Source organism: Syngnathus acus, chromosome 21 (assembly GCF_901709675.1).
Source record: "Syngnathus acus chromosome 21, fSynAcu1.2, whole genome shotgun sequence".
NCBI classification, from domain to species: domain Eukaryota; kingdom Metazoa; phylum Chordata; class Actinopteri; order Syngnathiformes; family Syngnathidae; genus Syngnathus; species Syngnathus acus.
Window position 1 is genome coordinate 5,375,914 of NC_051105.1, and position 17,140 is coordinate 5,393,053.

The following is a 17,140-nucleotide window of genomic DNA, read 5'->3' on the forward strand; positions in this document are numbered from 1 at the left end:
TCAGTTTTGCCTCCTTTCCGGTGGAAAAATATTGTTGCAAAAGGTGTAAAGATACATTTATTGATTAGGCATGCATGGTAAAGCAGTGATAATGTTGGAAATAATAGCCAATGACAAATAGCTGTTCTGTTTTCTCTGACTCAGACACTTGCACTTCGTCAAGTGTTCCTCCATTTGCAACATTTGGGGAAGATTGACACAAACTTTTAATTTACAAACAATTACCTTGTTTAACTGCCATGTTTGTCTCTGACATTTGACTTGGGGTCAGACCACTAATGCGTAAACTGGCAAATGCATGCATGAACTGTCACATGCTAACACTGTTCAAAAGGGTTAAAAGGAAGACCACCCCCTTCCTCTCTTTACTTTTAATGTGACCCACATTCCATCTGCTGCACGCACATAGCATCCGATTCGACTCGAGGAGCCCCTGCTTTCCATGCTGTCCCCACTCCACAAATGCCAAGATACTGTACTGACTGTGTACTTTTGTTAAACATCATGTTATCACACGCTTGGACCATTTGATTTGCTTTCAGGTTCATTTAGTTATGTAGCAAGTGGAAGCATCCTTGCATGCACCAACAGGCCACCTGCAAAGTTGAATGCTATGACAAACTTGCCTTTAAAAAGATACCAGTATGTCATAAGTATTTACTCTCACTTGGCTTATTTACGAAGACACAGCTAGATGCAAGCAAAAATTCAGCTTTTAATATTACATAAACGAAATGGCAGTTTGATGTACACAGAGTATCTGTTAAGTAAAATATACTGCATCATAAAGAGACCAATTGGAACAATGGCGTGATCAAAAATAGGACTAAAGTGCTTTACAATTGCATATTGAGGCGAATACTTGATTGTTCCCTGCGGGCAATTAAAATCATACAAAGAAGCTTTTAGTCAATTAAAGCTACACGGGGTAAAACACTTGCCATCTCGTGGTGATTTTTTTACAGACTCTCGTCATTGTGCGTTGAGAAACCTCGTTCACTAAGTTTGTCTCCGTCGGCTTTACGTAGCAGAAAAATAGTGGCGAAACATGTCCAATAAGAGAAGGCGTGAAATGTAATATTTTCTTATTTTCATTTTGACGTGATGTAATTATCACAATCGTTATTTTATTTTGTTGTGGGGATGAGTTCCCCACAAAAAGAAGAGGTTTAAAGCTATTCTTTTAAATATTGGAAACATTTCCACAAATTTGTCAATACGCGGATGCGTGTTTTCTCTATTAAGTTCCTTTTCTCGCCAGTTGGTGGCAGCATTGAAGTATGTGCGCGCGCGCGCGTGTTTGTATGCGTGCGCGCGTGCATTGGGTTTGTTGATGCTGAGGGAGCCTCTTGTGCATCTAAGCGCAGGAAGCAAGAGACAGCCTCCAACTTCCTGCCTTATCCTTCCTCCGGCTTGACTCAACTCGCCTGACCGCCTTGTGCCTTCTGCACGCTGGGGAGGAGCGAGCTTCTCCGGGCACACACTCCAGAACCCTCCGCCCTCCATGTGGATTGTTCACTGTTCCTGCTTGGTGGAAGGAACGAGCGTTCCGGTAGCAGCAGCGGCAGCAGCCCGCGCCGGGCCTCGGCGGTGGCTTGCACCGGGCTCGGCCTTTTTCCATCACCGTCAACCCGGGAGACGTATCGAGGAGGAGGAGGAGGAGGCGGAGGAGGAGCGGGCCTTGCAGCTGGCATCTCCCCGAGATTGCAGGGCTGTCTGCGCGCTTGGATGAGCCGCCGGAGCCGAGGCAGAGATGGCTGTTCTCAAACTTGCGGACCAGGTAGAACCGCTAGCCAACGCTAGCTTTAGCATGCCCGCATCTTGCGAGTTCCGCGGTACACTTTCACACGCAACCGCAACACGTTTCTGACCTCAATTGTATTTCTAACAATTCGGCGCTGAATGAGCGTGGAGGAAATTACCACCATTATCTCCTTTTAACAAGCATTCTGCAGCCGAATTGCAAGAGGCTGATGGAAAGTGGAGGCATTCATGTCCTGATTTGTCCTTTGCATGTGAAGCATATTAACCAAACCAACCAAATCACCTAACCAAATTAATACTTAAACATCCAAACCAACACTTTCAATAATGACCTTTTCTTACACCATGTAAAATTGTGTCGCTCAATATTCACAAATAAGACTCAAACATGATCCGTCTTAAAGCAGAGTTAAAAATTGCTTTGAGTTTTATAGCAACACACCTGCTATTCACTTTTAATCATGTTTTACTGAAATAAAATATATTTTCTAATATCTATTGAAAAATAACATGCAGTATATTTAAATGCATTCAACAAATATTTTGTGAGTTCCAATCCAATTCGAAATATAGACAGTATCGCAATATTTAGCGAGATATTTTCTTTTCATGAAACGATATTGTGGAAAGGTTGAAATGCACTTCATAAGCACTAAACATATGTTGACACTAATAAACAAATAAATAAATAAATAAATAATGCACACATGTAAAAAAATAAAGACTACCGACTGACCAAAATGAAAGTTATTTTTTTAAAAAAAAAAGGAAACATTCATCTACATTGCGATTTGAAGTCGATTCTTCAGCCCTACTTCCATATATCTGAAAAACAGACGCACACCGTTTTGTCATTGTGTTTTGCAAAACCAAATTATAAATCCATTATATGCTCAATAAAGGCCCTGAGACATGTGTGAGGTTTGTTTTCAGTACTTCATCACATGATTCTCTTTAGCACTTGTAAGCACTTAAGCACCTTAACACCTCAGCAAAAAAAAGTCTTTCAAACGTGATTGTGCACTCCAGATGAATAGCTTGAGGCACCCAAGCATTGCACAACAGGTCTTATAGCTATGTAAAATATCTGCTGTCACAGTTTTTACCCTAAGCCAAGTGAGTATCCATCCTGCTTGCATAAAACAAGAAATGCACAACCCACAACCAGCGAGTTACTTACGCAACACAAAGCCTTCTCACTTTACATCTTTCTATATACATCTAATGCTTGCTGTACATAATTGGCTACACTTGCATCTTCGAATAAAATTTACACAACTGTTATCTTTGTACTTGCAGATGACATTTCTGCATCATACTGAGTGCTGTCTCTAATATTTTGTCTTGATGATGTTTGTCCTGGAAAAAAAAAAAGGATTACAGCAAATTAGAAATCAGTAATGGCCAAAAGTCATTTGACATGCAGATTTCTAATAACTAGTATTGAATAAACAAGTATGAGCAACAGTATTTGTATTGGCACATTATAAAAAGTGCTCAAAATAAATTAAATAAAAATAAACAATTGACTAAGAATGGACAAAAAGTATATGGATGACCACATTTTAATAAATACAAATAATAAAAACTCATCAATGGCCTACACGTAAACGGAAAATAATCAGACATACATGAATAAAAAGACAGCTGGTGTACCTAATGCAGTGGCCGCTGGGTAGAATTCCTCACAGGCTTTGGGCTTGTGTTTCCGCAATAGCAGAAATTCCTGACGTGGTGCAGCATCATCCTTCTGCAGCACGGCAGAAATAACTTTTTTCTTTTTGTATAGTAACTTCAAAGTGGGATTTCCTGTTTTTTTTCCCCAGACAGCATTGCAATGTCTGATAACTGGATTCTTCAGCTGAAGAGATTCTCTTGTGGTTTCATTGTTAGCGAGACAGAGATATTCCTTAAACTATAGGATGATCCACATTCAAAAAAGTCAAGGTCAATGGTTCCCAGCATGCTCCCATAATTGGGAATATAGCAGGAAACTCAGGAAGTCGTTGGCCCGGGAGCTGTGGAGAGACTGGGGGCGAGTGGGGGTGGGGCTGAGGCGCTTTGTTTTAAAATGGCATTAAGGGTAGACTCCGTAAAACAAAGTGCGAAGAAGAGGAAGCATTTTGTTGGTGAGTTTGAAAGCAGAAGTAAAACGCTCCTCTCCGCTTCCTCTCTGTCGTTTCTCAGAAGGCCAAGGCGAGCGAACAGGAAGCTTGGCAGGAAGTAAAATGTGACTGCAAGAGCATATTTGCTGCCTTCGGGTCAAAAGTTAACATTCATATGAGTTGCAGGGATTCAACTCTTGAGCAAAAGTCTCATGACTTGTTTGTTTTTATGCAGTATGATTCCAATGAGTTATGATGAGATGTATTCCAATTACCGGTACCCTGAAAAACAAACGAAGCAATGTGCATTTCACAATCTTTTTGAGGCTCACTAAGCAGAACTCATAATGAAGACTTGCTGACATCGTGTACATCGTGATGGTTCCGTTTGGTCATACGTGTGTGTCACAAACATGCTGATAATGACACAAAAGGAGCATTGCAGTGCCACCAGACTCTATTTACTTCACGTCTGACATCCAGGAACCAAAATAGGGGCTTCAGGGACAAAGGCCCCCGTGACACGCACGCACGCACATGCACACAATCTTGATTGACAAAAATGTGTCTGATTGCAAATATTCCCTACTTGACAGGCCCGCTGTTGTAGCGGCGAAGGACACTTTCGATGTCCTGCAAGGTCACACATGGCACAGCTCGTGTTTTCACAGTCAGCGTCACGCTCTCTCTGTCGATCACATTAACGTGCCTCCTTTATTTGTCGTTTCCGCAGTCGCCTCTCATCCAGGCCATCTTCAGCGGCGATCCGGAGGAGATCCGAATGCTCATATACAAGTCTGAAGATATCAACGCTCTGGTGAGAATACTCCGATGCCATTGACGACTATAGCATCTAGTTTAACTGGGCTAGACCAAGAACAAGCCCATTGAACAGTCTGGCGACCCCACGAAATTCCCCCAGATACAAACAAAATTTGAGAAATTCGGATTATTTGAACTTGTACATGCATGTAGCTGCAGTGGCATGTGTTTGTGCTCATCGAAGAGAACAATACACAGACCAGGATCAATGTGTTTATTGTTTCTTGACTGGCATTCGTCTTCCTGCCTCAGGATGCTGAGAAGCGCACTCCGCTTCACGCAGCGGCCTTCCTTCGCGATGCCGAAATCACAGAACTCCTTATCCTCTCCGGTAAGAAAGCACATCCCTTCAACTCCTCGCCTCCATCTCACTTCCTCCTCTCATCGTTATCCGTCCGTCCGTACGTGCAGGTGCCCGCGTCAACGCCAAAGACAACATGTGGCTCACCCCCCTCCATCGGGCCGTGGCGTCTCGCAGTGAGGTAACGACCGTAACGCAAAATACTTTGAGGCCCCTTCGAAGCAATGTATCGCGGTGCATCTGTGAAGTGAGAAACGAGTGCAACCAGTCGGGGCGGCGGCAATGACGATGTAGATGTGAATCCAAACAAGAAGTCAGTATATTGACACAGCTAATTAATTGCAAGCATGGACGGGCAGATGTTTGGTGCATAAAAGAAGGAATGTGCAGGGCGGCATCATCATCATAAAGAATTACAAATAAGCAAATAATGAAACTCTTCACTTTTATTGCTTCTGTCTTTTATTGTATATATTACATATAGAATATTATATTATATTATATTACAATGTAGTGTTTTTCCGCTCTGCTGAATTAGCAGATTTCATATTCTTTGCCTCACTGATCTATTTATTATTTGCTCAAACATGTTGACAAGTAGCTAACATCCATTGTTCTCTTGACATTACAAAAAACATAATGGAATTCAATTCTATTCACAAGAAAGTAGATCACCAGGATTTTTGAAAAAACGGAATGAGATCAGGTTCAAATTACAATCGCTCACGTCGTCTACCTAGTGGGCAAACTAAAAAGTGCCCGTTTCCAAGTTTCCCATTATTTTGACTGTGAGGGGACAGTTTGGAATGCAACAAATATATTGTTACCTTGGCCAAAGCCACTTTTGTCTTCGAGGCAATTTTTGTTTGAGTGACACGCAGAAGCAAGCATTCAATTATTTCTTTTCTTACCTTATCTGATGTAGCATACAACTTTATCTGTGCTAGCGAGGTGACTGTGGCTCCAACTTGACCTTAGACATAACTCTTTTATTTGGGGAAAGAGAGCGCCAAGCCTTACATACTTGAAATACACGAGTGAATGACTAAACATAAGTTATACACAACAAATAACAACAGGTCACAGAAAAGCAACCCATAATAAGAATCCAGATTATGTATAATTCCAACCCATGGGTCACACACACAAAAAAAAAAAACAATTATAACCTGCTGACGTTTTCCCTCCAGGAGGCAGTGCGAGTGTTGATCCGCCACTCGGCCGACGTCAACGCCCGCGACAAGAACTGGCAGACGCCGCTCCACGTAGCCGCCGCCAACAACGCCCTGCGCTGCGCAGAAATCATAATCCCACTGTTGAGCAGCGTAAACGTTTCGGACCGCGGCGGGCGCACCGCCTTGCACCACGCTGCCCTCAATGGCCACACAGAGGTACTTCTGTTTTTGCCCTTTAGTTCTTTAGCCATTCATATGCATGCTCCTGTTGATGTCGTGTCGAAAGGATTCATTTCATTTCCATTCGTTTCACTGGGAAATATTTCGATTTATGAAAGTTTCAGTTTACAAATGGGATCACAGAACCAATTAAGTTCATAACTTGAGGCTTCACTGTAATCATAATGTGTGTGCATTTCAGATGGTGAACCTCCTTCTTGCCAAAGGAGCCAACATCAATGCTTTTGACAAGAAGGATGGGCGAGCGCTGCACTGGGCCGCCTTCATGGGTACAGACCTTAAAATGATCAAACAGGTTTAGATTTGTTTTGAATTACATACATTATACTTATTGGCAGATTGGCTGAGAAGATTGAGTACTATGTTGTACTCAATTGTTGGGACATTAAAGAAATGCTAATGGTAAATCACCTGAGGTCTGCAGACTCGGTTTTATTAGCAGAGCCCAGAGCTCAAAGCAAACACGGTGATGTAGCATTTAGCTGTTATGCCTGCACACAAATGAAACAAGCTTGCAACAGAAGTGAAGAACGCTCCTGGCACTGTTTGTGGTCATCTGTCATGTTTCCTGCAGGTCATTTGGACGTGGTGTCTCTACTGGTGAGTCAGGGGGCGGAGCTCTGCTGTAAGGACAAGCGAGGGTACACGCCGCTGCATACGGCGGCATCTAGTGGACAGATGGCGGTGGTCAAGCATCTTCTCAACTTAGCCGTGGAGGTACCGACTGCCCTTTCGGTGTCTCTCGTCGTCAGCTCGGCCTAAATAACCTCTGCTCATCTTTTGTCACGGACAGATCGACGAGTCCAATGCCTTTGGCAACACGCCGCTGCACGTGGCGTGTTTCAACGGTCAGGACGCTGTCGTCAGCGAGCTCATTGACTACGGTGCCAACGTCAGCCAGCCCAACAACAAAGGCTTTACGCCGCTGCACTTTGCCGCCGCTTCCACGCACGGAGCGCTCTGTTTGGAATTCCTGGTCAACAACGGCGCCGATGTCAACGTGCAGGTACGACGAATGAGCAGCTTGTTTTTCATTTTAATTTTTTTTGTGCCTTAAAAAGTATTTTTTTCCAATCTTTTTTTCTTTAGATTTCTGTCATTCATAAACTAGCATTTAAGAATGTGTTGTTATTATTATTATTATTATTATTATTATTATTATTATTTGATGATAGGATTCTTTCCTTTCTGTAGAGTCGAGATGGGAAAAGTCCTCTCCACATGACAGCAGTGCATGGTCGCTTTACTCGCTCTCAGACTCTGATCCAGAATGGTGAGTCATCCGCTCCATGTCTTTTTCTGCCCAGAACACAGGTTGTATTTAATTTGGATCGTGTTCAAATTTGCCATGTTTGTAACAGTATTTGATGTCCAAAAGATATTTCTCATTCGTCAGTTTTGATGAACATCGATATAAAGTCTAATCAAAGCTAACGTGACTTCATGAGGATTGTTTAGAAACTCTTATCTGATCATTTTTCACACTTAAATGATGATTAATAATTAAATAAAAATAAATTAAACACTGTACATTGAATGTTGAACCAAACCATAAAATTGAATCTAATGTAAGTTTGCTTGTTTAATACGAAACAGCAGACATGGTACGGTCATTCCAAACAATTTCCTTACACACTTGGAGCAGCAACATACACATACATAGCATACATATTGTATTACACCCTCAGGCATATAGGGGTTCACAACAGACAATTCAAATGTGAAATTCGATCTTCGCTGACGTCAGGCGTTTTGTGTCAGGCGGAGAGATCGACAGCGTGGACAAGGACGGCAACACGCCGCTGCACGTCGCCGCACGCTATGGCCACGAGCTGCTCATCAACACCCTCATCACCAGCGGAGCCGATTGTACCAGGTATCATAGCGTCCCGGCTGACAAAAAAAAAATAAAAAATTCCGCCATGGTGACCGATGTTCATCCGCTTTTTGAAAGGCGAGGCGTCCACGGGATGTTCCCTCTGCATATGGCCGCCTTGAACGCCCACTCGGACTGCTGCCGCAAGCTGCTCTCCTCAGGTAGTGTGCGATATGACTCAACATACATGTTTACAATATTGTTTCAATTGACATGGGTACACACGCATGAATGCAAAGATGTAAATAGTGTGGCTCCATTGCACAATGTGATTGAACAAATCGAAGACAAAAGGTAGATTTGTCATTTTCAAATACTACATCTGAAATAGCAACTATGGCAAGGCGGTGCAGAAAAAAACTGCAACCAAATGCCAGAAACAACAATTATTGCTTCATATCATATAATTGTATTCTATTCCAAAATATTTCACTTTCTAAGTCAAACTAACTCAACAATTCCAAGAATACTCCGCCTATAATTTCCCCCCCAGCAATCAGGGAATTGAAATCGTCAAAAGTATCACTGTAGCATGTCCAAAGCAAGCCACATAAAAAAATTTTTGTCAATGTTTATGCATGGTTAAGAAACAGCTGTCTTTGTGCTTAATTTAAGTTTTCCTGCACCCAAATACACTCAAGCCTCACCCGTTTCCTCACCACCTGTCTCACTAATGCCTGTCTCTCTTTCTGTCTCTCTTTGTCCTGCCTCTTCCTGTCCCCTTCCCGACCACTTCCTGTCCTTCTCTCGTTGCGGGGTCTGCTGCTGTTTGTCCTCCCCGCTCACTTCCCTCTCCCTGGCGCCCTCTTCAGGCCGGAGGTTTAGTATAATGTGTAACGACTCGGTCCTGTGTGCAGGCTTTCAGATCGACACACCTGACAGTCAGGGAAGGACGTGCCTGCACGCCGCCGCCGCTGGAGGGTGAGTGCCGAATTATGAAAATGTTGAAAATTGTTGCCCAACAGAACACAAATCAATGCTACACTGGATTTAAAATGTTAACTATTCCGAGAGAAACCTGTTTGGTGCAGGTATAAATAAATGTATTTTTATTTGAAATAAAAAGATTTATTCAGCAGATAACATATTGCAAAACAATAGACATGAGTTCCTCTTTAAGTATTGAAAGAAATGTGTTCAAAATGAATGTGTTATTTTGCCTGGTGACGCTCGTGTTTCTTATTTGAGTGCAGCAACGTGGAGTGTGTCAAGCTCCTCCTGACGAGCGGCGGTGACCACAACAGGAGAGACAATTGCGGCAGGTGGATTATTTTATGTTTATCATGGCGTTACTGATCACTGATAAGACTTATTGCACTTTGTTATAAAGATAAAATCAAGTGTTTGCAAACTGAAAACTGCATAATAAACATTAAAACAGTTTTTTTTACAAATCCTAAATAACTATAACCTTTGCAAATGCATGAGGAGGTTTGCATTCCTCTGAGTCCAGCTGTGACCATATTTTGTTGTTTTCAACTTGTCTCCCTCAGGACTTCCCTGCACTATGCCGCCGCGAGCCGCCATTATCAGTGTCTGGAGATGCTGGTGGTTTGTGGGACTGCAATCAATGCCACTGACAAGTGGGGGCGCTCTGCCCTCCATTACGCTGCAGCTTCGGACCTGGACAAAAGGTAATTGAACAACTGGAGACTTAATTTGTTACCCCTGTGTCATCTCATTGAAGATCCAATCTATGATTAAATATGTAGTGTTCTACTCCAGACCTGTAGGTGGCAGTAATATATATTAAGTAGTAGCCAAAACCAAAAACACAGATCTCGTATTACTCGAATTGAATTCCTGAGGTCAAACCAGCCCCCAAGAAGAATGTTCCACCTAACTTTTCCGAAACGAGAGCCACTGTGGCTTTTCGGCCATTTACCGAAATCTGGGAAGTCAGTGCAACATATAAACACTTAGTACTTTATGGGGCAGATCTTTCACATCCAACATGCTTGACACACTATAAATTGCATCAACAGACTGTTTCCCAGCATCACATTTCAAAATTGATACAAATTAAAATGGGTGGGAAATGTCTTTCAGGCGACGTGTCGCTCTGGAGCCTGAGAGTGAAGGAGTCCAGGCTGAGAGGGAGAGAGAGGCAGCATTGTGAGTCTGTTTTTCTTCCTATTTCTCTTTTTGAAAATGTTTTGTTTAATGGCGCTACTCGAGGATTAAGTTTTTAGCATCAACAACAATGACTTTACTGATTTTCCACAATCACGGCCTAAAATGGATGCCTCATTTTCCTTTCTTCACGCTTGTGATTGTTGCCCCATCCTGTTTTGCAGATGTCTGGAGTTCCTGCTTCAGAGTGGAGCGACGGCCTCGCTCAAAGACAAACAAGGATACAGTCCTGTTCACTATGCTGCAGCCTACGGACACAAACACTGCCTGGAGCTGGTCAGTACGCACACAGCGTGCAGTTGGACACAGGTCCGATGCACTGACAACATGTCAATTCGCAGCTACTGGACAGAGATGACGGTTACCATGACGACCTTGAATCACCCAACGCCAGGAGCCCCCTGCACCTCGCTGTGAGTCTAAATATATACAGAGCCACTTTCTGTTTACTTACTCGCTTGACTTCTTTTTTACATCATGAGAAATAAATACAAACTCATATAGTTGTACTGGTAATAAAACAAAAATTTTTTATTTACTTTCCTGCTAAATCAAATGACCTCTCGTTAAGTAAAAACTACTTTCCGAGAAATATAAATGATTTATTTCAATCTTGCGAATAAGATTCCCTGTTTACTTACTGTTTGATAAAAATAAAAAAAAGGTTATAAATTCTTATTGTAAGGTATTTAAAGCAAAACGCTAAAGTGACGGATGCACTTGGACAGTGATTACTTGAGGTGCAGAGCCGCTACAGTGAACAGTAGCTGAACCACTTGCAATTGAAAATTTGTGATATCGACTCCCATATGTTTGAAACATGTTTACATTTTGCAGAACACATTGACATATTTGAAGACACACAAAAATTGCAAGCACAGATGCATAGAAAATACTGGGGATGGGCTAAACAGCGATAACAGTAAAAAGTCAATCAATCAATCATCGGTAAGTTAATCATGAGTTGTTTCGGTTGTGCGTAGGCATACCACGGCCACGCTCAGGCCCTTGAGGTGCTGCTCCAGGGCGAGAGGGAGGTGGACCGAGTGGACGAAGCCGGCCGCACCCCCTTGGCCATGGCGGCGCTGCGGGGTCACGCCGACTGCGTTCACATCCTCCTCAGTCAGGGGGCGTCACCGCGCACTTGCGACATGCGGCACAGGCGCACCCCTGTACACCTGTCAGGTAGGGGGGGGGGGGGGTCAATGCTTCAAGTTGTAATTCAACTTTCAGCTCACTGCATGCTAACATTTTGTCACATCTGGCTCTGCAGTGATGAACGGTCACACGACATGTTTGCGCCTCCTGCTGGACGAATCGGACAGCGCGGCTCTCGCTGACGCTGCTGACTGTCAGGGACAGTGAGTCATTGTACACACACACACACACACACACACACACATATTTGCATACTGTCTATGTGTACAGGACACCTCTGATGCTAGCTGTGGCGGGGGGTCACGTCGACGCCGTGTCGCTGTTGCTTGAACGGGAAGTCGACGTCAACATGGCCGACAAGCACGGCTTGACCGCGCTGCACCTTGGGGTGAGTGATACAGGTGGCTCCAAACTTGTAATTAGCCAGTCAGCCGATTTAAAGTGCTAGATGATGTAGAGTAACTTTAACTATAGTAAGGATGAATTTTTACCCAATGTTTGCAGCTGCTATGTGGCCAGGAGGAGTGTGTCCAGTGCCTGCTGGAGCAGGAGGCATCCATATTGTTGGGCGACGCTCAGGGTCGCACCGCCATTCACCTGGCGGCGGCAAGAGGCCACGCCTCCTGGCTGAGCGAGCTGCTCAGCATGACCTGCCCCGAACTCGACTCGCTACCTCCACTCAGAGACCACCACGGTTACACGCCGCTGCACTGGGCCTGCTACCATGGTTGGTGTTGGGATGACTATGCGACTAGGAGTCTCGTGATTTCAATGTGCGTGTGTGATTAGGTCACGAGGGATGCGTGGAGGTTCTACTGGAGCAGAAAGGTTGCCGCTGCATTGACGGGAACCCTTTCACGCCACTGCACTGTGCTGTGTAAGTGCAACGTAATAATACAACGACACTGTTTTGGGTGAACGCTGAGAATCATCATTATTATCAATATTATTTGATACATTTTGATTGCATTACCCTTTAAATAACATGGCTTGTGCACAAAAACAGCAAATATGAGGTAGGGGAATTAAATAAATAATAAATTTCAATTGCTGGACCGTAGATAAATATGCGGGGGTTCACTGTATGAGCAATAGTTTTTTCCATAATGTTTTGCATGAGGCGAATGTCAATTAGTTTGCACATTTTGAACAGGGTAAACAACCATGAGGCCTGTGCATCATTGCTGCTGGAGGCAATGGGATCAGACATCACCGGCTGCAAGGATGCTAAGGACAGGTGCTAATGTTTTTTTTTTTTTCTCTAGTCCTGAGGTTTTGCCGAGTATTTTTCTTTATGGAAAACACATAATCACAAAAAAAGAAAATTGGGAGGTGCTGGAACAGCATTTCAATTTATTTCAATGGGCTTTTCTTCTTTCTCCTTCAGGACCCCCCTCCACGCGGCAGCTTTCTCTGGTCACGTCGATTGTGTCCAGCTGCTCCTTTCGCACGACGCGCCAGTTGATGCCACAGACCAATCGGGTCGCACGGCACTGATGATGGCGGCCGAGAAAGGCCGCGTCGGGGCCCTTGGTAGACGCAACAGACTATCCGTCGTGTTTGATGTGTTGACCAAACCACGTGTGTTGATTTGTTTGGTTCGTGTGTCCTGTCCAGAGGTTCTGCTGAACACCGCCTGCAGCTGTCTCCATTATACTGATAAAGACAGCAACACTGCTCTACATTTAGCATGTAAAAATGTAAGTGTCCACAAGTACAAACAAAAATTGTTGTCTAATTGTGTGATCATTTGTTACTCGCATTATGATAAAGCTTTAGCAGGAACAACCAATCAGAAGATGACAAATGATATTATTGGCAGCTCTGTACGGTTATCAATTATCATATTTGCTGACCTCCAGGGAAAGGAAGAATGCGTCCTGCTCATTTTGGAGAAGTTGTCCGACTCAGCGCAAATAAACGCCACAAACGCAGCGCTACAAACGTGAGTTCCTTGTGACGGGAATCGGAAAAACAGCCGCTCGCATGATTGATGCTACCTTTGACGACCTCATGTCTCGCCAGGCCTCTCCACTTGGCAGCTCGCAGTGGACTCAAACAGGCAGTCCAGCAGCTGCTGACCCGAGGAGCCAACATTCAGACAGTGGACGAGAACGGTAGGATGAACTTGGCTGGCTCCAAAAGACGCAGCTGCCTTGATGCATGCATGCAAGTTTCCCATCCCTGTTTACTTTATATTCTATGCGTTTATTTATTTTTCTTAAATTGGGGGTTCCCACTCAGCTCTTAGGAATGTTTAGAAATTAAATTGAAATAACTCAAAGAAATAGAGATGAAAGGGAATATTCATAATGTATGGATTCATATTATATTTTATATACGTACTATACAAATGTACACTTGTGAAATTATTAAGCATGAGCTGTTGCTGGAATCTTCCTTGTCAGTCTACTTGAAGCTGTCAACTTGCTTTGGCGTTGACTGTGTGCAGTGTTGCATACTGTATGGACAAAAGTTGTTTGGCTTTTTCTTCCACACCAAACTCATCCATACTCATATAAATCGTCCTTTGTGCAAAACTTTTCTAGCACAAAGTAGGACACATGAGCAATGGAGAGCTATCGGTTAATTAAGAGGTGTGTCCTAATACTTTGGTCCATCATGCCTGAACTGTGCAGCCTCTCCCTTCTGTGTGTTCAGGCGCTGCTGAAACACTAACACGAATGCTGCGCCATCCTTTTGTCTCTTTACCTTTGCCATTTCCGCTTCCCGGCCATTTTGTCCCCCCACCCCTTTGCCCCCCTTCTGTCTCTGTACCGCAGGTTTGACCCCCGCTCTGGCTTGCGCGCCCAGCCGCGAGGTGGCCGACTGCTTGGCGCTCATTCTGGCTACCATGATGCCTTTCTGCTCCCCTTGCAGCTCTGGTGCCCCCTCCCCAGGCGCCCTGCTAAGGATGCTGCCCCCCAAGGCGCACAAAGACCCCGGCGTAGCCGCCGTCCCCCGGGGCCCACGTGGCACCAGGAACCCCTCAGGACCCTCCAGTGAGGGGACCACAGAGAACGACTCTGAGGATTCAGAAACTTTCTGAACCTTTCTGGTCGCCAGAATTGCTCTCTATGCCATCTTTTCAAGAAGGAATCGATGCGGGTCATTTGCATGTTTTATTGTTTCTTCTTTGTACTCATGGGTGCTCAAATCCAAATCGACCTTGGTACTCGGCCTCTGGGTGGCGGGGTGACTCGCCTCAGACTTTTCAATCTTAACAAGCAAGAACAAGAAGCCATTTTTAACCGTTTATTTGGTACGATGCAAAGCCAAAAGTTTAGTCATTTTAGTCATCTTTATTGATATTTTGATTTCATGTACTGAATAAGCAACATTTACACAATAATAATATTATAATGTAACTTAATCACTGGAAAGATGTGGTATACGCACTGGGTCTGTGAATTAATGTTATTAGAAAAAAATACTTAGTCACCTCGTTACCCGAAACAAAGGTCTTAAAAATTGCTGCAATTTAATGAAAACAGAAGATATTGCGAACAATTTCAAGGTGCAACTTTACAAAAAGTCATAATGTGAGGAAATTAAAATTTCATAAAGTTGTAAAATAAATACTAGTTTGTCCTAGTTTCACAGAAAACCAATTGGAGAGGATAGTCATTTTAAGACAGTAGTATTATAAGCTGTAATTTAACTAGGATAAAATTGAAATACAAGAAAATTTTACGAGAATATTTGCAGTACAAGAAGTATTGCGCAATTTCATGACAATGTTGGAAGTTATAGGAAAGTAAAAAAACTTGCTATAATGAAGTTGAATGGTCCATAACTTCGAGGTAATGAAAAACTGTATATTATATTTAAAACACTTGTAATATTAGGAAAGTTAGAAATTTACATTTGAAACCATAATGCCATAATTTTACAAAAACTTTATATTGTGAATTAAAAATTCACCCAAGTTTTAATACAAAAAAATTTAATTTTATAAAAATAAATATAAGTTTTGATAGTTATTTCATTAGCATGAATTAGTAAAATCACCCAAAAAAAAGTTAGAAATCACAAGAAAATACAAAAACATTGGTGAGATTGAAGTTGAATGATTCCATGATTTTATAATACTGGCCTAAAATTACAAGCAGATGATTATCCCGCAAAAAAAAGTCATAATTTCACAAAAAGGTTTTTGCGAGAATATCGCAATGTGTGTACGTTGGTTTTATTTATTCTTTGTTACCTGAAGCACAAAATGGCGAGTAGTTATGTAGGAAAGATTCCCCAAATGTCTGCACAATTTCTCACTCCTTCTGCATGCCGACTTTTGTGAATCAGGGTAGCCCTAGATTCGCCTCTTGAAAGAATACAAATATTTTGCCGAAAAACATTCCCCTTGATCATGCATGTTCGCCTGACAGGGTTATTCCTCTATTCATTATTTATATAAATAGATTTGTATTGACACATTGGTACACAAACTGCCAGCACTTCAATGTGAAACCTCTGCTTGACTACCTACCAGCAATGTGCCATCAAATGTGTGCAGTGCCTTGACGTCGGTGTATTTTTTTTAAATCACCAATTTTTGAATTGAATCACCCACGGGATCTAAAAACCTATTCACTTGAGAGAAAACAAAATTTTGATTTTAATTAAAGTAAGAATTTTATAGGAATCAAATTTTAATCTTAAAAGCGTAAATCCTGCATTTGGTAATTTTACAGTGTGGCTTTTCAATGCTCCCTCGGAAATTTGTTTCTTATATTTCCTTCTTGGAGAATCTGAGTATGATACTTGTGTGTATGTTTTTGTACATTGTTTCGGCGAAGACGAACAGACTTGGTTTTGTTGCTTGTCTCTCAAAGGCGAGCGTTAATCTGATTAAAAAAAAAAAACTAGAATAAACCAAATGTTCCTTCCTTGGAGATTTGAACAGAAACATGACATTTAGTCATGACTGTAGAAGTAGCTCCAAATGTGCTGCGTTTTTCATCAGTGTGTATTGTGAAGAAACAATTTACTCAAATTTCATTTGACAGTGACATTTCAGTTTGAATCAAATTTTCAATGCAATGGACTTTTTTTCCGGGCTACGATCCAATGCAAATATTTGTTGGTCATCGAGTTTGTGGCAAGTTAAAGACGAAACTGCCCACATTGGTACTGCTGTTTTATATAATGTTGATTTGTAAAGCTTTGTATGACTCTCGGCCATCTGAACACAACCTGTTTGAACCTAATTTAATGCATAATACAAGCAGAGGTGTAGGACATGTAGTTTTAATACAAAGATGAGCTTCAAGAGTCGTGACAATTGTCACCCCAGAAGAGCAGTTCCTGATGCAGTATGACCACACTTCAGTGTTTTTATACAGCAATTGTACATTTGGAAAAAATAAATGTGCTGCAGTTTTCTTTTTGGCCTTTTCTTGAGTTGTAGACTAAAAATAAATAGAAGCATATTTGGGCAACATGGAAAAAAAGACATTTATTGTATTATTTACTAAAAACCCACTACCATATGGATAAAAAAAACCAACAAATTTTATGAAAAAAAAAGTTTTTTAAACTACATTTATAATTAATTAGAATTTATTAA

The 17,140-nt window shown here is 42.3% G+C and overlaps 1 protein-coding gene across 3 annotated transcripts; it reads left to right on the forward strand.

The window, feature by feature from the left end:
• Positions 1–1,325: 1,325 nt before the first annotated feature.
• On the forward strand, positions 1,326–16,956 carry ankrd44 (ankyrin repeat domain 44). 3 transcript variants are annotated; one of them, XM_037240070.1, is made up of 28 exons: positions 1,327–1,780; positions 4,603–4,686; positions 4,944–5,022; positions 5,103–5,173; positions 6,183–6,383; positions 6,589–6,676; positions 6,982–7,124; positions 7,201–7,413; positions 7,602–7,680; positions 8,169–8,283; positions 8,362–8,444; positions 9,141–9,204; positions 9,477–9,545; positions 9,777–9,917; positions 10,333–10,398; positions 10,581–10,692; positions 10,758–10,829; positions 11,400–11,601; positions 11,690–11,777; positions 11,845–11,962; positions 12,079–12,301; positions 12,364–12,451; positions 12,728–12,811; positions 12,962–13,107; positions 13,192–13,274; positions 13,437–13,519; positions 13,600–13,691; positions 14,358–16,956. In XM_037240070.1, the coding sequence occupies exons 1-28, from the start codon at positions 1,754–1,756 to the stop codon at positions 14,621–14,623; spliced, it is 3,180 nt and encodes a 1,059-aa protein (XP_037095965.1). In that variant the 5' UTR covers positions 1,327–1,753; the 3' UTR covers positions 14,624–16,956. The 3 variants fall into 3 exon arrangements, with proteins under 3 accessions (XP_037095967.1, XP_037095965.1, XP_037095966.1); XM_037240071.1 differs by having other exon boundaries at positions 1,328–1,780; positions 14,455–14,615; XM_037240072.1 differs by lacking the exons at positions 11,400–11,601; positions 11,845–11,962; positions 12,079–12,301; ... (5 more) ...; positions 13,600–13,691; positions 14,358–16,956 and having other exon boundaries at positions 1,326–1,780; positions 11,690–11,778.
• Positions 16,957–17,140: the final 184 nt, after the last annotated feature.